General features: G+C 29.7%; 1 protein-coding gene across 8 annotated transcripts in view; it reads right to left on the bottom strand.

The window, feature by feature from the left end:
* Positions 1-22795, bottom strand: part of LOC111620188 (poly(rC)-binding protein 3-like) — a 170876-nt gene that overhangs the window by 66500 nt on the left and 81581 nt on the right. For all 8 annotated transcript variants that reach the window (XM_023362082.1, XM_023362081.1, XM_023362080.1 and 5 more), the window contains 2 exons: positions 13939-13962; positions 13766-13798 (listed from right to left, as the gene is read on the bottom strand). In XM_023362082.1, the coding sequence (XP_023217850.1) occupies positions 13766-13798; positions 13939-13962 (57 nt within the window). The remainder of the gene's footprint in view (positions 1-13765; positions 13799-13938; positions 13963-22795) is intronic.

The following is a 22795-nucleotide window of genomic DNA, read 5'->3' on the forward strand; positions in this document are numbered from 1 at the left end:
TTTAAAAGTTACAGAATAAATTAATGTAAAAAAGGGCTGGCAGAAATTACAATTTAATAAAATAAAATTTCAATACAAATACTAGTTGTATCTTGCTTGCTTGCCATGTCCAATCACCTGGAACAACCATTCTTCACTGCAGAGATGACCTTTCTTTGTAGGCTACAGCTCTGCACAAATATGTAAAATAGTCTAAAATGTCCACANTGTGGACATTTTAGACTATTTTACATATTTGTGCAGAGCTGTAGCCTACAAAGAAAGGTCATCTCTGCAGTGAAGAATGGTTGTTCCAGGTGATTGGACATGGCAAGCAAGCAAGATACAACTAGTATTTGTATTGAAATTTTATTTTATTAAATAAGAATAAATTCAGTTATAAAGTAATACCCCGAACTTACGCAATAGGTGGGACCGAGCAGTAACCGCGTAAGTCAAATTCATGTAAATCGGGATATAATTTTGCATTTAAATACATACAAATAATTTTTAATTGGGGCCAGAGACTAAAGAAAACAATACAGTAGAGCGTCGATTATCCGAATCAATTGGGGACTGGGGTTGTTCGGAAGATCGATGTTTCGGATAACCGATTATGTACAAAAAAATATATTAATTTATCCCATCTTGACATTTTTCTCTGTTGCGTGTCGCTTCGCATTGAATTTTCGTCGATGTTAAGCCTAATGAAGACTATTGTATCGTTAAAAATTATTTTTTTATTTTGTACGAACAAAATAAATATATTGAAAAATATAAAAACAATAAAAAATTATACTTCAGAAGTTAATTTAGTATCAAAAACGTAAAATATTTGAGTAGCCAAAACATAGCCAAAGATTGCAGCGCCACAGCACTGGCGAAAATTTAAATTTGCCAACTGGAATTCTTTCGGATGATTGATGTTTCAAATGATTGACTTTCGGATAATCGACGCTCTACTGTAATTTAGAAAAAAATGTTTAATAAAATCTTAAATACATATGTATAACAAATTAGGCCTATATTATTTTACAATTTTTCACATTTACTTGATTATTACGCCATAATTTTAACATTGTTTCCATCTCAGCGATAATACTGTGACGTTTACGAATGATGCTTGAATTTAAAGATTGGGCATTTTTCACAGCTTCGAGAATTTTTTCTTTGCCTTTTATAATTGTTCTGACCATCAATTCCGGTAGATCAAATTCAGAAATTTTCATTTTTTGTATCGAAGTCTTTAATAATGGGTACATTCATAAACTCAAACGAGTTAAATGCGTTAGTAACGAATAACGATGACGTCATTCTCGTTTAACTCATTCGACTTTACGAACGTACCCAATGTTAACTTTACATTCCAAAGATAAAGTTTTTCTTTTCTTGTCTGATGCAGAATTAGTTCTACTTCGTTTGGATGACATAGTCAAGTCTCCATAGATATAACAAACACAAAAATAAATCACACAAAATAAATTGTAGCTATGTGTCGATTCCGCACGACACATCTAAACATGTAAGCTGAACAATAGTGTGGGGGGAGTAAGTAATCAAGGGTTGCGTGGTGCTCAAACAAAAGACGAATCGATGAGATTTGAAAATTGCGTAACTCCGGGTTCGCATAAGTCAGGGTGGCGTAAGTCGAGGTATTACTGTATTCAACTTATAATATAAAATTTAAAAATCTAACAAGACAGTAAGAATGACAACACAATTTATATAAAACTCTTGCTGTTCTGTATGTCAGTCACATTAGCTATTATTTTAAATCATATTATTCAGTTAAAACTGAAAAAGATACATCTAATGAATTTATCAATATCAAAGAATATTAGCAGATTTTTAAAGTTAGATATATCAAATGCAAAAAATTTCAATATTTTGGTGTTAGAATATATAAATTAAAAAAATAAACTTATAAAAGCCAGTTAAAACTTAATTTTTGAATATTTTCAATATATACATTATATCTTTGTCAGAAAAATTTACAGATAATATTAGAGTACATTTTAGGTTTAAATTATATTATTATTTTAAATAAATTTTTTTAAACATTCTTAAGTATAAAAAACATATTAATGTATAATAAAATATAAAGATGATAAAATTAGGCATAGATATTAACATCTTTAAAAAAATAATAATCTACAGAAAAAATCTATGATGTGCCATCTACATCAGCTTAAAAGCTGATGTAGATGGCACATCAGGGTGAGACATAAGTATCACTTTTTTTGGATATATAGTATATCTGATGTTAATTGATTTTTTTTGCTTTTTTGTTTCGGGGTTATAAGCAGTGAAAAAACATGACTCCTTCTCATGACTTGTTTTTTACTCTTTATAGACCTGAAACAAAAAAACAAAACTGAAAACAATTAACATCAGATTACTTACTATACAGGTATACCTCGGGTTATGTCGTTTCGAGTTAAATCATTCTCAATTATACGTCTTCAAATAAACAACAATCTACAATTAACCAGTAACCGACGTGAAATTCTTTAAAAATCAGCTAACGTTTTTGATTCCCCTCCTGGGATCTTCTTCAGGCTTATTTTTATACCTTCCGTTATAACTGGATTCTTTAATTCGAATGTTTTTAAAAATTTGAAATGTGCCATTTTCCGAAAAAATTCTGAAAGTGGAAGGATTTTGAAGTATATACAACCCGGAGTGATGAGAATGTACATCAATTATACGTCGTTTGTCAAAGAAATATATGGAAAAATAAAAATCAAGTTTGTCATTTTATTCAACTTTACATCTGTCCGTTGCAAATATTGAAGTTGTAATATCACTAGAAAAGCGTTAAAAGCACATAAAATCACGTTACTGTACAATAAATAAAAATAAAAGTATATAAAATCATATTAGAATACTCAGAAATAGAATCAAAATATCAGAATCAGCTGTTGATGCTGACAATCCACAGCCATCTACATCTGTGATATAAATAAACAAATTGAATGTAAATATTGGTAAATTTAACATAAATTAGTTTTTTCTACTATTGCAAAATAATTTTAATAACTGTGTTTGTTATTTAACCTTACAAAATCATTTTATTTTATAATGTCTTAGAGCAAACCACATTTACAAGTAAAGTCCACGATGTATTGTAAACATCACCAAATTGTAAACATGTATATTTACAAGTATGTACGTACATGTTTTTGTAAATTTAGATGATTTTTCTGCACTATATTAAAAACTAAAATTTATTTATTTGTAAGCTTAAAATAGATTCATATTAACCGTATATTATTAAAAATGCATTTATAAATAAAATACAGAACTGGGAATGGTTATTTGTAGTTTAGCCTAGTGACAAGTAAATTCGACTTACGTCACTTTTTGACTTAAGTCACCTCTCCTGGAACCAATTACTGACATAAAGTGAGGTATACCTGTACATCTATAAAAAGAATATTATTAATGCCTCCCCCTTTACATAAGCTGTTAGTTTAGCCCAATAGTCCAGCAGTGTTAAAGAAAGAGTTTATTGGTTTAATTTTAATATTAGTATAATAGAGCAGAATCTCATTATAATTTAAATCCAAAGTGTTCTTCAAATTTTCCTAAAAAAGATATTTTGTATATACAGTGAAGCTCAATATAATGAACCATCACAGGATGAAAGAGTTTGGTTCATTATAATGAACGTCTGTTTTATCATGATTACTCATTATTACAAACTCATCCATTATATCGAAAAGTCCATTACTATACAATAGAATCATGTTAGAACAGATCTCAATAATGGACCTGGTGCAGTTTGTGGATGTTTTCTTCCATTCCAGATGCCAAATCAATGTATTTTTATCTTGTTTCAGTGGATCTATTACTGCAAATATAAGGGGATTGTATTGTATATAGTAATATTGATGACCATTATTGTGTGATAGTTCATTATGAGAGATGTATACAATTCCGTGAACGAAAAGTTACAAACAAAAGAAAGATACAAAATTCAATTATCACACAGTATTCTTTATTCTCTCCGAACTGGTTCTTTTCACTTCTTTTTCATAGGAATCCCAACTTTACAAACTTTATGCCTTTCTTTTATACACAGAGAAAAAGGAACAGGCTTGTCCTCCACTATCGCCAGGGTTCGTACACGTGACAATCATCAAAATAACAAAAAAAAAAAAAAAAACTACTTATATAACTAACTTATATCTATCTTATAACTAATGAAAAAATAAGAGTACAGGACAGATGGAATATGGAAACAAAAATGTAGGAAGAATGGAAATACCCGGGATTTCTTTTGGTACATATATATACTTTCAAATTATGGCGCCAACTTGATATCTTCTGCTCTAAGGTCTGTTCGGCTCTTCTCGATATCGAAGAATTCTGCTCTTTTCTTGGACTATTCGTTGTCCTTACGACACTTCTCTTTTCGAAATCGTCTCTTTTCTTTCTTGCCGGTGTTTAACCTTAACGTCAGGTCATGAGCACTCGCTTTTTCGTTCTGCTCTCTTCGGGATCTTTTTCAAAAGTCTCTCGTTTTTTGTCCGGTTTTTCCCAGGGCCCCACTCCCTCTTTTGTTCTTATTTTTGTGGAATAGGTGATCCTACCCCAGGGGCAAAAAGGGGTAGATAAGGTCTTAGAAGAGACAAAGAAACAGGAAGGAAGGCTAGGATTAATTCAAAATAAAATATACAATATCATGGCCAACAGCCGCAACTGTGTATCAATATAGTGGACAAAATTTCAGTTGTAAAGTATATATCAATGGCATGCCATCATTGGAAGTGGTGGAAGCGCTGCTTCCCTTGTATTTTCTAAAAATAAATACATATTGTGCGATTATTTTCATATTTTTATGTATTTTGGATTAATTAAAATTAATATTTTATTATAGCTGCATTATGTATCTTATTACAAATTTCTATACTACATGTGAGAAAAATGATAAGATTGCTATTGTATATTCAAATATAAATTCGTATATGCATATTCCCAATGGAAGCTCTGTATTATCGAATATGTGACAGCTTCCAGGGCAAAAATATTTGAAAGGTGTAAAGCAGCCAGATTATAGGCATTTGCGCATGCGCTTTACAGAGAACCAACCTCAGGCAGTTTAGCTGGTGGAAGCTACACACCAAAACGCTTCCATGATTCTATCCAGGACCGGTTCTGAGCTGTTAGCCGCCTGCCTGCTAGATATTTGGCCGCCCTCACCCCATTATGTGAATTGCGAGTAGATTTATAACTTAACCCAACCAATAGGAGTTTACTGGTATGTTTTTATGATAGTTCTGCATAGTTGACAGGAGTTTTAAAAAATCCATTTAAATATTTGATATATTTATTCTGCTCGCCCATCTTGTATTACTTACAGATTTCAATGTTAAACTAGTGATATTATGATTTAGTATGTCCCATCTATAAGGGGATGCAGAAAAAAAACATGCACAATTCTTGCACAATGTTAAAAAATTAACTGTTAATTTGGCAGCATCATTTACAACTAAATTTAATGAATGAGACACACAAGGTACAAAAAACAAAGCTCTAGAATTTATATTCGATTTCCAAATTTTTATGACAATGGATACATAAATTTACAATTACATAAATTTACAATTACATAAATACATAAATTGTAAATTTATGTATTTATGTAATTGTAAATTTATGTAATTGTAAATTTATGTAATGGTAAATTGTAATTGTATGTAATGGATACATAAATTGTAAATTTATGTATCCATTACATACTTAATAATTTTTATGACAATGGATACATAAATTGTAAATTTATGTATCCATTGTCATAAAAATTTATCTTTCCACTTCTTTCCCAAGACTACAAATATTCAAGTTCAAAGTAACCGGTTTCAACTTATTCCTACTAAGCCACCTACAGGTCTCTCATGCAACGGTATATCGACGACACTGACTGCGAGCCCACCGACGACGGTTACATAGATAAGCTACATTCCCGTGTTTCTAGGTTCACCCGCACGTCGTTAGCCATGAAATGGGGATTGAGCAAGGCGGTCGTTGCCGCTCCTGACGTTCCGAGACTGTTCGCGTTCGCCAAAACGCACAAACAGACCCCGTCTCTTAGGCCAGTCCTGGATAAAGCCAGGTCCCCTACGAGGCTACTCGAGAAGGCCGTCCACAACATCGCCGCCGAACGTTTGAGGGGTTACAAGTTTTCTACCACCAATTCTGCTGAGTTTGTAGAGGTGTTACGGCGAGTCGAGGTTGGTGATGACCCGCACATCACGGTCATGGATTTCGTGTCCCTTTTCCCTTCGATAAGGCTGCAGCCATGCTTCTGCGCTCTTAGGGACCTGCTACTAAAGGAGAATGATGCACTCCGGCACCGTGAGCAGATATTGGAGCTGGCGCATCTTATGTGCTACACCTCGGTCTTCCAGTTTAACGGGGCTACTTATTTACAAAGAAGAGGGGTCCCCATTGGCAGCCCGCTTTCGGGGGACCTTTGCAAGCTGGTGGTGAGACAATTGGAGGAGAAAGTGTTGCCCAAATTCTTACCAAACATCAGTCTATAGCAAAGATACGTGGACGACATCTTTATACTGTGGAAAACCACTCCCAATCTGGATGATTTTTTGTCGTGTATGAACGACAATGCATATGGCCTCGCCCTCGGCTTAGAACAGGTTAGCAACTCGAGTGCTCATTTTCTTGATGTTAACATCCGTCTCAGGGGGGGGCAAGATAGAAACGAGCGTCTACCATAAACCTGACCAACTCCCGCTGTTCATTCCCGCGTGCTCTTCTAACCCCTTTGTCTACAAAATGGTGGCTTTCCGAGCCCTTACCAAACGGGCTTTCACGCACCACACACATGTGCGCGACGCATGGTCGGAGATCCGACGCATAGAAAAAATTGCCGTGGAACATGGTTATAATAAAGCCTTGGTCCGCGGTTTAGCACGTGCATACGCCCGCCGCCCCCCTTGCCGCAGGGACAGCCCCCTACCATCGCCGGACGACAACCGTCATCCGGATGGGAACGCGAGACGAGCGGTCGTCCGCTTCAACCGGCATTTAGACCCCCTATATAGGGAGATCGCTAGCAACAGCCGCACCAAAATCGCGTACTTAAGAACCGGCACGCTTTACGACTTGCTGCGCAACGCGAAGGACGCAATCGATCTCACCAGGGCCCCAGGTGTTTACTCCATTCCCATACGGGACGACAGGTTCAATAGAGACTTAGTTTACATAGGCTCCACCATCCGATCGACACGGAAACGAATACGCGAACACCAAGCTGATATTAAGCATAAAAGACACACCACTGCCTTATCCACCTATGTCACCGACCCTGAAATAAGGGCGGACTTCCGGAACACCAAAGTTATCAGACATGTGTTCCGCACGGATCACATCCGTCACCTGGAGGCCTGGGAGATTCACAAAGCTAGCAGGGGGGGGGGCAACTGCATCAACTACAAGGACGGGGAAACACTTGCACAGGCGTGGAAGTATTTATTCGAGGAGTTCGAGCAATGGCGGTCGGAGGGGTGAAACCCGACGCGCACGTTTATTTATTTACATCGTTGGCAACATCGTTACAACGGTCGGGTCGACAGTCACCACCTGAAGCAGACCTCGGTGGAGGTCGAAAGTACTAGTGGAACTTAATAGTGAAAATAACCCTCGTAAAAAAGGTTTTTTCGTGGATAGTTATTCCTACTTAACAAGTAGTTAAAAAATTAAGAGATTATGGAATTAGGGACATAAATAAAACCCTGTTGAAAGAGCCGGAATTTTACTTAAAAGCTTAACTGAACCAATCCCTAGCCAAGTACAGTAGGGACTGATTTCATCATAATATTAGATGTAATAAAGACACAAATTTTTCCAGTTTGATGAGAGTGATCGAAAAGTTGTAAATTTTGGAAATCTCCATGGACATCACCTGGTCGTAAAGCAAATTAGTTAGAAAACAAACGACAGACAATCTATTAACATTAGTAAATAATATAAAATAAATATTGAAAATTATAACAAGATAGTTATGGCTAATAGATATATTATATATAAATTAATAGATGTTATGTTTATTATCAAAGCAAGAATTGGCATTTAGAGGGCATAGGAAATCTATTGAATTTAATAACAGAGGTAATTATATTGAACTTGTTTACTTATTAAGTATGTCAGATAATCTATTAAAAATATATTTAGAGAAGTCTATGGTTTTTACTGGTTTATCAAACAAACAAATACAAATGGACCCTAGACAATCACTGACGCGCAATTAACTGATTGCCCCTGAAAGTCGGCTTCTTACAGAAACACAGCTTCCCTATCATCAAATGTCACGGCATGCCACTGGTATATATGCCAGATTTTAATCAAACTTATAAAAATAATATATCTTCCTATCAGTAAATCCAAAGTATAAATCTAAAACTTTTCGTTTTCTTTTATGACCCATAACTTTACTTGACACAAAACAATCCAAGACTCGTTGCTCAGAGAAAATTAAACCAAAACAAAACAAAAACTAGAGTAACATAAAATCTACATTAAAAAAATGATTAAAAAATGAATTTTAAATTATTTTTGTATTTATTTTTTGCAAATAAAGTAAATAAAATGATGACTATGAAACAATAAATAAAACAATAATTGCAAAAAAATGAAATGGCAACTACGAGGGCAGTTTTTTCAAGCTCCAATGGTCCATAAAACAAAGACAAGTGTAAATAACAAAATGAATTTTTTACCAAAAGTTAGGTACAAACATGGTTACTTTTTGACATAATCACCGTGAAGATTGAAGCATTTGTCATATCTGTGGACAAGCTTTTCCATCCCCTTGTCATAGAATGTTGCCGCCAGTGAATTGAGATGGCCTTAACAACGTTGTTTTGAAGATCATCATTAGTCTTAAACCTCTAACCTACTAGCAACATTTTCAGTTTGGGAAAGAGATGGAAGTCTTCACACATTAAAAAGTTCCAAGCTGGGTGGAAGTCTTTCACCATCTTTAAACACCCAGAGTCTACACTCTGGGTGTTACTTGCCCTGATATAGTGCCGAGCAACTTCCACCTCTTTCCTGAACAGAAAAAGTGGCTAGGAGGGCAGAGGTTCAAGACTAATGACAATCTTCAAAACAATGTTAGGGCCCATCTCAAGTAATTGGCAGCAACATTCTATGACAAGGGGATGGAAAAGCTTGTCCACAGATACGACAAATGCCTCAATCTTCACAGTGATTATGTCGAAAAGTAACCATGTTTGTACCTAACTTTTGGTAATAAATTCATTTTGTTATTTACACTTGTCTTTTCTTTATGGACCATTGGAGCTTGGGAAAAAAACCTATGTAGAAAGTCAATAATAACAAGAGGACAATGGTTTATGGGACCCAAAAATTAATCTGTAGTAGCATGAGTTCATTATAAAGCAACAAAGAGTTTTCTTATAATTTTCCTATATTTTTGGCTGGACCGACATCAGCTGTCTGTAATAACCTAAAGTCTGTTATATCAGAGTTTGTAATATTGAGCTTTCCCTGTATTAAAAACATTAAAAATTTAAGTTTTAACTTTTTATAGCTTAATTTATTCTTTCTAAAATCAAAAAGCTGAAATTTTTCACATTTTATATATTAATATGTGGTATACACTTCTTCAAATCCTTGGCCTTTAATTTAAGTTTATGTTATTAATAATAACAATTTTTTATTAAAAACAAATTCCTACTTGTCATAACTTTTTTTGGAAATAACAAATTTATGACTATTTTGAATTAAAATTCACATAGTTCTTATCCTAATAAATTTATAAGTATAGCTTCTAATAATGCAACACAGACAATTTCAGTCAGTACAATGCAGTCATTAATTTATACAGTTATAATTTTTAGGTAATTTTAAAATAATGCAATCTATCTCTCTCATAACAGAAATTATAAATAAATCTTATTATACAGTATATGTAAAAATTAATATGCTATATATTCATTCAAGCTGAAAAAATGCTCACAAATTTGAATGCTATTTTTTATCACTATATTAGGCAGATAATCTCACACTTAAATTTTTATTAAGAAAATTTATTCTCCTACAATATATGTAAATTTTCGTTACAAATTTTATTCAATTTTATCTGATATATGTTAATTATTAAAAGTATTATCTTAATTTTTATTCAAAAAATAAGTTGAAAAATTGTTAAATTGATATGACATCTGTTTTAGTCAACAGGCTTTAACAACTACTGTATTTACCTTACTCTTAGACAAACGAGTCAAGATGTAATCAAGGAATAGTTAGAAAAAAAAGCTTTTTTTAANGATGATCAAAGTACTCAGAATGTTTGTAAATATGTAAATTTTTATTAAGAAAATTTATTCTCCTACAATATATGTAAATTTTCGTTACAAATTTTATTCAATTTTATCTGATATATGTTAATTATTAAAAGTATTATCTTAATTTTTATTCAAAAAATAAGTTGAAAAATTGTTAAATTGATATGACATCTGTTTTAGTCAACAGGCTTTAACAACTACTGTATTTACCTTACTCTTAGACAAACGAGTCAAGATGTAATCAAGGAATAGTTAGAAAAAAAAGCTTTTTTTAAGCTCAAATCAGTAAATGTTAGCAATGAAAAAACAGTATTACTACTACTTTTGCATTATAAAGTTTAAATAAACAAATACAGTGATTTGATAAAGTACACAATAAAATATGACTTAATTTAAATAAAGTGTACTTTTCAGACCATATAATATGCATTTGAGTAAAATCTTCACTAATTTATCTAGGTTTTCCTCAAGGAGTCTAAGTTATTGAGGTTCTAATGTATTTTCAAAAACTGTTTATGAAATCATTTATAAAACATCAGAAATTTAAAAAAGATTCTTTGGAATTTCTCCCTTTATTCAATTTAATCAAACTTATTTTTTTTTTAAATCAGATATGAATTTTCTAAAACTGAATGCTGAGTTGTAATNACAGAGGTAATTATATTGAACTTGTTTACTTATTAAGTATGTCAGATAATCTATTAAAAATATATTTAGAGAAGTCTATGGTTTTTACTGGTTTATCAAACAAACAAATACAAATGGACCCTAGACAATCACTGACGCGCAATTAACTGATTGCCCCTGAAAGTCGGCTTCTTACAGAAACACAGCTTCCCTATCATCAAATGTCACGGCATGCCACTGGTATATATGCCAGATTTTAATCAAACTTATAAAAATAATATATCTTCCTATCAGTAAATCCAAAGTATAAATCTAAAACTTTTCGTTTTCTTTTATGACCCATAACTTTACTTGACACAAAACAATCCAAGACTCGTTGCTCAGAGAAAATTAAACCAAAACAAAACAAAAACTAGAGTAACATAAAATCTACATTAAAAAAATGATTAAAAAATGAATTTTAAATTATTTTTGTATTTATTTTTTGCAAATAAAGTAAATAAAATGATGACTATGAAACAATAAATAAAACAATAATTGCAAAAAAATGAAATGGCAACTACGAGGGCAGTTTTTTCAAGCTCCAATGGTCCATAAAACAAAGACAAGTGTAAATAACAAAATGAATTTTTTACCAAAAGTTAGGTACAAACATGGTTACTTTTTGACATAATCACCGTGAAGATTGAAGCATTTGTCATATCTGTGGACAAGCTTTTCCATCCCCTTGTCATAGAATGTTGCCGCCAGTGAATTGAGATGGCCTTAACAACGTTGTTTTGAAGATCATCATTAGTCTTAAACCTCTAACCTACTAGCAACATTTTCAGTTTGGGAAAGAGATGGAAGTCTTCACACATTAAAAAGTTCCAAGCTGGGTGGAAGTCTTTCACCATCTTTAAACACCCAGAGTCTACACTCTGGGTGTTACTTGCCCTGATATAGTGCCGAGCAACTTCCACCTCTTTCCTGAACAGAAAAAGTGGCTAGGAGGGCAGAGGTTCAAGACTAATGACAATCTTCAAAACAATGTTAGGGCCCATCTCAAGTAATTGGCAGCAACATTCTATGACAAGGGGATGGAAAAGCTTGTCCACAGATACGACAAATGCCTCAATCTTCACAGTGATTATGTCGAAAAGTAACCATGTTTGTACCTAACTTTTGGTAATAAATTCATTTTGTTATTTACACTTGTCTTTTCTTTATGGACCATTGGAGCTTGGGAAAAAAACCTATGTAGAAAGTCAATAATAACAAGAGGACAATGGTTTATGGGACCCAAAAATTAATCTGTAGTAGCATGAGTTCATTATAAAGCAACAAAGAGTTTTCTTATAATTTTCCTATATTTTTGGCTGGACCGACATCAGCTGTCTGTAATAACCTAAAGTCTGTTATATCAGAGTTTGTAATATTGAGCTTTCCCTGTATTAAAAACATTAAAAATTTAAGTTTTAACTTTTTATAGCTTAATTTATTCTTTCTAAAATCAAAAAGCTGAAATTTTTCACATTTTATATATTAATATGTGGTATACACTTCTTCAAATCCTTGGCCTTTAATTTAAGTTTATGTTATTAATAATAACAATTTTTTATTAAAAACAAATTCCTACTTGTCATAACTTTTTTTGGAAATAACAAATTTATGACTATTTTGAATTAAAATTCACATAGTTCTTATCCTAATAAATTTATAAGTATAGCTTCTAATAATGCAACACAGACAATTTCAGTCAGTACAATGCAGTCATTAATTTATACAGTTATAATTTTTAGGTAATTTTAAAATAATGCAATCTATCTCTCTCATAACAGAAATTATAAATAAATCTTATTATACAGTATATGTAAAAATTAATATGCTATATATTCATTCAAGCTGAAAAAATGCTCACAAATTTGAATGCTATTTTTTATCACTATATTAGGCAGATAATCTCACACTTAAATTTTTATTAAGAAAATTTATTCTCCTACAATATATGTAAATTTTCGTTACAAATTTTATTCAATTTTATCTGATATATGTTAATTATTAAAAGTATTATCTTAATTTTTATTCAAAAAATAAGTTGAAAAATTGTTAAATTGATATGACATCTGTTTTAGTCAACAGGCTTTAACAACTACTGTATTTACCTTACTCTTAGACAAACGAGTCAAGATGTAATCAAGGAATAGTTAGAAAAAAAAGCTTTTTTTAAGCTCAAATCAGTAAATGTTAGCAATGAAAAAACAGTATTACTACTACTTTTGCATTATAAAGTTTAAATAAACAAATACAGTGATTTGATAAAGTACACAATAAAATATGACTTAATTTAAATAAAGTGTACTTTTCAGACCATATAATATGCATTTGAGTAAAATCTTCACTAATTTATCTAGGTTTTCCTCAAGGAGTCTAAGTTATTGAGGTTCTAATGTATTTTCAAAAACTGTTTATGAAATCATTTATAAAACATCAGAAATTTAAAAAAGATTCTTTGGAATTTCTCCCTTTATTCAATTTAATCAAACTTATTTTTTTTTTAAATCAGATATGAATTTTCTAAAACTGAATGCTGAGTTGTAATGAAAAAATAATAGTAATACTGTAGTCAAAAACTTAAATCCTTAAATAAATTATTAGGTCTAGTTTTTTTAATTGTATTACAACTCAATGTATTAATTTTTAATTTTTATTTTAATTGAAAGAGAAAATATTCATAATATATAAATATATTAAACATGTTAAATTAATATGATGTTAACACACACACACACACACACACACACACACAACTGAAATTATAAATTATTGCTTATTTATAGACATACCTCTTCTCTAAACTTCTTGATATTATCTCCTTTCTAGAAAAAAAAAATTAAATCAATAATCTTCATTATAAACAATTAATATTATAAAAATTAATATAATTTCTTATTTAAATGTTTTGTAATTATAAAGCAAATTACATACATATCTTATAAAATATTAAAAGTTAACTAACCTTTCCAATAATGCTTCCTACTTCCTATAAATAAATAAAATTCTAATTATTAAAAAGTTTAAAATCTTAAAGTTTATATAATAAAAATTTTATAGTAAGATTTATTTTAAAATTTATATCAAACTTTTCAATACAATTTAATTAAAGAAATTGGGAATGAGAATAAATAAATTAATAATGGTTAAGAAAATTCAGCAAATATTTAATTAAAAATGGAAAAAAATGCACACTTGTTTTTAAAATAATAATTTTGTTAAATTAAATTTTTAGTGCATTTATAAGAAAACAGTTTTCCCAACTGATAAAATTATTTATATTTAATATAATAAGAGATTAAACAAAGAATGACTAGGGAAAACAAACTTTTTAAAGCATTTGTTCATTTCTACATAACATAAAACAAAATTATTACATTAGTTAATAGCTTATGATTTGTTGCTGCTGTTGCAAGATTTTTGAATTACTTAACTATCTATATAAATAAATAGCAGATAAACAAAACAAAATCCACAAATAATAAATAATAATATTTGCCTTTGTATATAGTATTAATGCATTTTACTCTAAATTAATTGTCAAGTCTAATATCTGAAATGCACTAATTTAGTTTCATAATTGAATTTAACTTATAATATAAAAGAAAACATATTTTCATTTAAATACATTTTATACTATATGCATTAATTGAATCCAATAATGAGTTATATACAAATTACATGAAACACAACATTAAATACTTTGCAATTCAAAATTTAAATTGTATTTAAATATGTTGTATTCTCACATATAAATTAAATCAATTTGGAATTTCGTAATCAAATAACAATAATCACTAGCTTTTTCTCAATTATTTTAGTAATGTTTAGTTTTGCTATATTTTGTTGTTAAATTGAAATAATTAATTAATTTAATTAACTATTTCAATTTAATATTCTATTTCAATATATATCAGTACTTTTTAATTTATTCTTTGTATTATTTTTTTAAAATAAACAGCTGTTATAAACTTTGATGATTTATCAATATTCTATTTTTTTAATTTTCTGAATTCATTTTTTTGCTCTAGTAGTAAATTGTTCAAAAAACTTTTGTATATAGCATTAATATATACTAACATTAATACAGTTATGATGTGCTGATGTTAATATATAATTAGATTTTATTACAACAGGAATAAAGATTGTTTTTTCTATTTATTATATGTATGTTCTATCTTAATTTTCAAATGACATTCTGAATTCTTTATCAATGATTTGAGTAGTCATCTTCAGAATGTTATAAAATCTTAGCCTTGTACTATTTCAGAGTGACTCTTATTTAAGGTGTAAAATGATGGGTCAGAACAAGTCTACATAACTAAATTTGTTTTATACTCAGCTAGCCCATTTTATAAGATTAGTTTAATATTATCAATATGTTTTTTATTTTTCAGAATTTTTTTATTAGTTTTATTTTATATGCTTTCTACAATCTGCAATATAAAAAAAACTAAAATTGATAATATTAAGGAGAACATATCATTGGTGGTACTTACAAACAAGGAAAATATAAGTCAAAATTTTAGAATATTTTCAAGATAATTCAAATTATATCAAACTAACAAGAGATACATGATTTAATATGAAACAAGAAAAACGGCAAAGCCATTCTTGGGACGAGAATGTCTCAGAGAGGGCAAGCAACAAATGCACAAATCTTGCACTTGAGCCTATTTACAGAAACAGTCTCAGCACTTTGCATTTTATTTTGACCAAGCTCTTGGTCCCGACTACCTACAGGTCTGGTTTATTTTATGTGTCCATGATTTGGGCACAAAATACTCTGTGCCAAATTGCAACTCCTGACATGTACTCCTTCATACCTCTAAGGTGTGCAGTCATTGACAGCAGTGTGATTTTAGAGACAAGACATAGTCTCATCAATAAAAATTCACATTATTAGTACACATGCAAATTCACATAAAAATAAACAATAGTATCAGATAAGACTAATTGAGGAACTTTGCAATAGATATATACCAATGACAAAAAGAAATTATAATACTCAATAGGCAACCATAATGCAGTCAAAATCTTAGTGATTACTCACAACACCTAAATAACAATATTCTGGTAAAGTAAAATAAAATTTAAAAAATCTTGTAAAATAATGCTTTCATAGTCAAGATGATCAAAGTACTCAGAATGTTTGTAAATATGAAGAAAGAGCAAGATAATGCTGAACTAAAAAAGGAATTAAATAATAATATATAATGTTATTTTATGTACTAAATATATTACCTATGATATTCATATGCCAACACTTTCTTAAGAGTTTAAAAAAGAGTTATTTTACTTTTAAATAAGATTTTACCATTATTATGAATTTACTGATTTCAATAAACAAATATCCAAACAGATACATTAAGATATGTGATATCTTGCAAATACATATTTCATACTTATATTGACATCAAGGAAAGAAATCAGAACTGCAAAATTATCAAGTTCAAGTCAAACTGAAATTAATTTTAAATAAATATGTTATCATTCCAATGAAAAAACTGGGAAATTTTTAATTTTAACTTTGATTTTACTTAATTATGCTATAACTGTTCTTTATAGATGATACTGTACTGTAAATAAATAAATAAATAAAAAACTCAAAATGTAATTAATGCCTTATTCAAATAGAATTTTATACAAATGAGTAACAAATGTTACAATTTTGTAATGATTGTGTGGGAATCTAAATTACACAAAAGAACAATAAATGGTGGTGTTTTTATTATAATAAAAATATATCAAGTGTAACACTCTTTAATAAGTTTAACGAATAAACAGCACTAATAAATAATTAAAAATTATCAATTTTAATAAATAAAGAATACTTCATATAAAATTACTTTCATATTTAATATAAAATTGTGTTTTGCATCATATAAATCAAAGATAATTGCATTTTCTTGACCATATATATATAAAAGAAGTAAATTGCTGGATCATAGACCTTTTTCTGCTCAAACAGCACTAACAGGTGACCATGTATATCATACATCTTAATTTGATATTATTTCTTTAAACATGTCATTTATCTTTCTCAATGATTTTTTAAATTCAATCCTAAAAACATACACAGAATTGCTTATTTATAGTATTCAAACTGATTTATTTAAAGAATTTTAAATTGTATTTTTAAAGACCAAATAAAGCTTAAAATGTATTTGGCAGGTAAAAATAAATTACTTGATGCAATAAATTCTACTCTTTTTCATTTCTGATAAAATATTATTTAATTTTTTTGAAAAATTATTTAATTGCTGTTGCTACCAGTTCATAAGATCTCTCTCTCTGTTCAATATTAAAACCAAATAAATTTTATATATACAGAAAAATAAGCAAGACAATAGTGAAGCAAGATGGAAGAGGTCTGCATTGCACTTAGTAAGTGCTATAACTTAGTAGTAAATATTGCAACTATGAGGTAAATCTGCAAATCAGTAGTAGTAGATAGTGATAAAATTGTTGTTATTCAGTGCTCTTTGCCTATGAAGTCAACCATGTGCTTGACAACCATGATGATGTCATTTGTTACATCTTAAAAGTATCCTCATGTAAGTACAGTGGTATCTCAGGATACGAAATTAATTCGTTCCGAAACTGAGATCGTATCATGAAAATGTCGTAAGGTGGGATCATCTTTTCCCATATGATTACATGTAAAACCAAATAATTCGTTCCAACGCAAAAAACATACTCAAATTAAAGCCAAGTAATACATTAAAAAAAATAACTGTAGTAAGAAAAACAAATGAAAAATGCGAACTAATGTAACGTCGTATGGTGAGTTTTTGTTCGTATCGTGGAGCAAAAATATGTTCGAATTTCATGTCGTATCCTGAAAATTTCGTATGCTGGGGCGTTCGTAACCTGAGGTACCACTGTAATGCAAAGTTTTTTAATTTTTTTTAATTCTTTCTATCAGTAGAGAATTCTTTTGGACTTATGTAACTGTATAAATCCTTTTATTAATACCATTGATTACCAAAGAGTTTAAGAAACTTCAAAATGACATACTGGGACAAAATGGGGATATGTTAAGTGGATAAAACAGTTACTTCATGTCTCTCATTTAGTACCTCGTCTTAATGAAAGAAAAGAACTTAAGAGAAGATAAACTTAGAGAACAAGGCAAAAAGAAGAAAGATCAACTTTCAAAAGAACAAAATACAAAGAAGAAAAACAGAAATGCATCAGTTAAAGCAGCAATAAGCAAGGTTTTTCTGAATAAGGATCACAATTGAACTTGTAGATTTCCAGCAGACCACATGCATTTTTTTCCTACAGTAACTTAGCAGCTTTTAAGCCTGTTGAGTACCAACATATTTGACAACTCCAATACACTAGCTACAAAAATAATATATGCTAACTAGTAATATATATTTTATTCTCATTTTTTCACTAGCCAAATTTAGTTTGAATGTTCTTCATCACAAATATCAGTTTAACTAGGGTTGCCTAATGGCACAAGGCAGGAAACAAGAAAATAAAGTTATGTTACAAAATCCTGTGGGTTGTAAATTAGGACCTTGAGGGCTACTCATAACTGAGTTAAATAATCTGAAGAGAGCTCTTCAAACAATGAAAACATTGAATGCCTTTACTGTGAATACTTACATTCTGATTCAACAGAAGGTTGGATATGTAGTACTAGATATAATGTCATGAATGGGTACCATTTTCAGCTTCAGCTGGTGAAGATGATGAGAATAATAAGGTTCATCTTATTTCGTCAAGAAAAATAGATTGCTGTACTATAAAAAATCCTAAATATTGTTTCATTGCTACTGTGATTTTTAATTGTTTAATGTTAATAATTTAAAAAAATAAATTTAATTTGAAACACTCCATATAGCTTCAAAACATACGTCATTTACCCCACCAATAGAGCAAGATAGGGTATTTGACATGATTTCATAAACATCGCTTTGTAAAAGCGATGTTTATGAAATCATGTCAAATATGAAGAAAAACTTCATAGTTTGAGTTTTTTGTTGACTGTAGTTGCAATACACATCCTTAATCATTTAATGACAGACAAAGTAGTTTTTCCCAGGTTTAGAGAGTTACATTATAATATAAAAAAATAAAAGTTCCTTAACTATCCTGTCTTGTCCCATCTTCCCCTAATACTATAAAACTACTCTATGTAAATTTTGTAAATATATTGAATCTATTTATTAATTTACAAACAATGTTTTTTTCTTCTATAAAGCATACAATAAATACTTTAAAATATATGCAAAATACATCATAAAATCTTTTTAAATGTTTTGAGAATACAGTATTAATATTTTCAAATATTCAAATTTACTGTTAACAAATGCATTAATCATGTTTATGAATGTAAAATTTCAATAAAATGATCATCAATCTAAATATCACATACATTAACGTTTTATTTGTATTAGCTTTTGCTATATCTCTATTCAAGTTTCTTTTTATTTTTTACATTTAATTCTATTCGAAAAATTTTATTATTCATGCGAATGAATTCCGTGAATTTTTCAACTAATGAAACTTAATAGCTCATTATTTACGCTTGACAAATTCGAAAAACATAATATATCACAGCCTTCGTTCGTGTTATTAGATTAGTTTTAAACATAAAATGTGATAAAATGAAGAATATTTTTTAATTACAGATTTCAAAATTATTATTTATAAATTAAATAATTTGATATATTATNAAAATACAATAGGAATTATAATATAAGATCAGTAGTATACTTTATTGAGAAACTAAACACCAAGCCAATAACTCTATAAAAATGTTCTAGTATTTATAAAAAAAAAAAAAATAGTAATGAACTTTTATTATACTTAGCAAAAAAGCAATTAAAAACTATCATACTAGTGGACAACAAGAACAATATTCTCTATACAAATAGTGATAAATAGGCTTTATAACATAAAAACTATGTTATAAAATGAAAAATCTAACATTAGTCTGAAATAAATTCCTGGAACAGGTTTATTTCTGAGCATGTCAAAATCTAAACAAAAATCTATAAAATTAGCCCATTTCCAGAATGTTAATCTCTACACTGTCTACAGTTAATTTTTTTCCCCAAATTCTACACACTTTTCAAGTGAGATGTTATTTAACATACCATATGATAGCAGTCACTCTAAGACTGGTATTATGTAATGCTTATGCCAAGGAAACCAAAGAAAAATGACCACATAAACTACAGCAAGCCAAATTCAAAAATAGCTTGTTTTCTGATAATTCCAGATTTCTGGAAGCCAGTTATTTGGTCTGGTACTGTATTGAAAAAAACATACAAATTCTTACACAATCTTACAAATGTAGACTTGAAATTTTTTTAAAAAAATCATCAAACACACTTTTTGTACATTTGCAGCATTTTAGAATACAATTATAATTTTAAAAAATGTATTATGTTTTAGATGTGCAAAACTTGGCTAAAACAAAAATGCCATAATAGAGTTACAATGGTCACCACGTATCTTTACTGCTGAAAATCTAACTTGTATAGTTAACACAAGGCCATCGAGAGGCAGAAGCTGAGATTTTTCCCCAGACTCAGAAAACTTGGAACTCATAGTGGATTCTACACTGTAAGTTAATGTTATTTTTCCTAACAAAAATTAGTTTTTAAGACTGCTATTTATTAATAAAGAAACAGTCAACATGTTTTGTTCATTAGTTTTATTAACAGTCATCAACATTCATTGTAAATACTAGACTTATTATACACAAAATAGGAAATATAGCCCAATTAGGAAATCATCAACATTCATTGGTTTATATTAACTGGGAAATGCATTTCGGACCTTCTTGTCCGTCATCAGCCCCTATACAAGTTACACATTGTAAGTAATTGTGCATCCTTTTTAGACACATGAATACACACATAGATAGAAATTTCACTCACACATTTTGATGATGATTACCTTATCCATTTTTGAAGAACAACTGTTAACTTTTTACCATACAGCCACAGATGTCGACACCACTAGAACCACATTTTCCACTTATAATCATCTCCAGTTCCAAAGTACAGTACATTTTATAGCCCAACTCCTTTCACCTTGTTTTTTATACTCACTTAATTGTATGTCCCCCTCTACTGTTTAAAATGGAGTACCAAGAACTGTGTAATTGTAAACCATTATTATTATTAATTTTTTTCTGTTTCTTTTAACTTTATAATTTGTACATGTTCATAGAGTCTTCTTTTAAACCATTTTTTTTTGTTTTTTAATTATTTTAACAGAACCATTGACAACTTTGCAATTGTTATTATTGAAATGTTCTGCAACAGCTGAGGATTCATTATTGTACTTTATTGCAGCAATGTGTTCTTTTATTCTAATTTTGAGTTCTCTACTAGTTTCTCCTACATACATGTGTGCATTAGCACAAAATATGGTTCTAATAGTGTTGACATCTGTGGTTGTAACAGTTGCTTTCCAAAAATGGATAAGGTAATCATCATCAAAATGTGTGAAATTTCTATCTATGTATGTATTCATGTGTCTAAAAAGGATGCACAATTACTTACAATGTGTAACTTGTATAGGGGCTGATGACGGACAAGAAGGTCCGAAATGCATTTCCCAGTTAATATAAACCAATGAATGTTGATTATTTCCTTAAAAAAAAAAATAAAAAAGAATTACAAGATTTGGCTTTAATGAATGAATGATGAAATAGGAACAGTAATGGATTTTGAAAGCATGTACCCTTCCATGAATCTAACATCTTGTTTCAATGCTCTTGTTGAGTTTATGGTACAACATAATCCAGGGTTATCAGTGTATATGGAGGACTTGAATAAGCTAGCAGATTTGATGTGCTACCAATCCTTTTTTGCATTCTATGGGGTAGCGTACAAACAAAAGAAAGGCGTACCAATGGGTAGTCCTATGTCGGGACTCTTGTGCGAATTAGTGATTATTTCCTAATTGGGCTATATTTCATATTCTGTGCATAATAAGTCTAACATTTACAACAGATGTTGATGGCCATTAATAAAACTAACAAACAACCACCAGATATGAAACAAATTCAAGAAACAGTGTTTTTTTTTTGCTCAATAAAAATAAAAACAAAAAATAAAAGGGGTCCTTCTAAGAAGGAAAGGAGCCTACTCTACCCCAAGCTCCAGACCAAGCTACTGACAACCTTGATTCTTGGATAATCTAAACAGTTATAAATATGATTCTTTAAAAACAAAATCCAAATGAAAAAAATTGATAGAATTGTAATTTTAACATAAATGCTTTCAAAACATTTTCCAGAAGGTAAATGACATTTATATATTAAAATTGTGACTTCTTGATTTTGATAATTCCTTCATTTGGATTTCAACATGTGACTTAAAAAGCTTTTTGAGAGAGACAGACTATTACAAAACTATTAGAAAAATTTGGAACTAAAAATAAATTAAATCAAAAGAATTATGTTAAATTTGTAACAAATTTGTGCTGGAAAATGAGAGACAGTATTTCTTTAGAACAACATTACACATATTTAAGGAATCAAAGTTATTCACACAAAAATTTTTTGGTATGCATCATTACATCATCTCAGATTTAAACTGATAAAATAGGAAACAAATGCAAGTTTTGAGATAATTTCAAGAGCTTACAGCATATTAAGTGTTATAAATGAGCTTTTTACATACCTAGTTTTTTAAAACATATACAGTATATTGTATTATTTTACAAACTGGTTTTGAATATATTTAATTGTTCTTTTAGTTTGTTGTTTTTATTTTTACCTCTGGGTCTAATGGTTATCTAGGGGCAATCATTATCACCAAGACATTATTTTACTTTTATTTTTT

The sequence above is a fragment of the Centruroides sculpturatus genome, unplaced genomic scaffold, assembly GCF_000671375.1.
Source record: "Centruroides sculpturatus isolate CEXI.00-Female unplaced genomic scaffold, Cexi_2.0 scaffold206, whole genome shotgun sequence".
Taxonomy (NCBI): Eukaryota; Metazoa; Arthropoda; class Arachnida; order Scorpiones; family Buthidae; genus Centruroides; species Centruroides sculpturatus.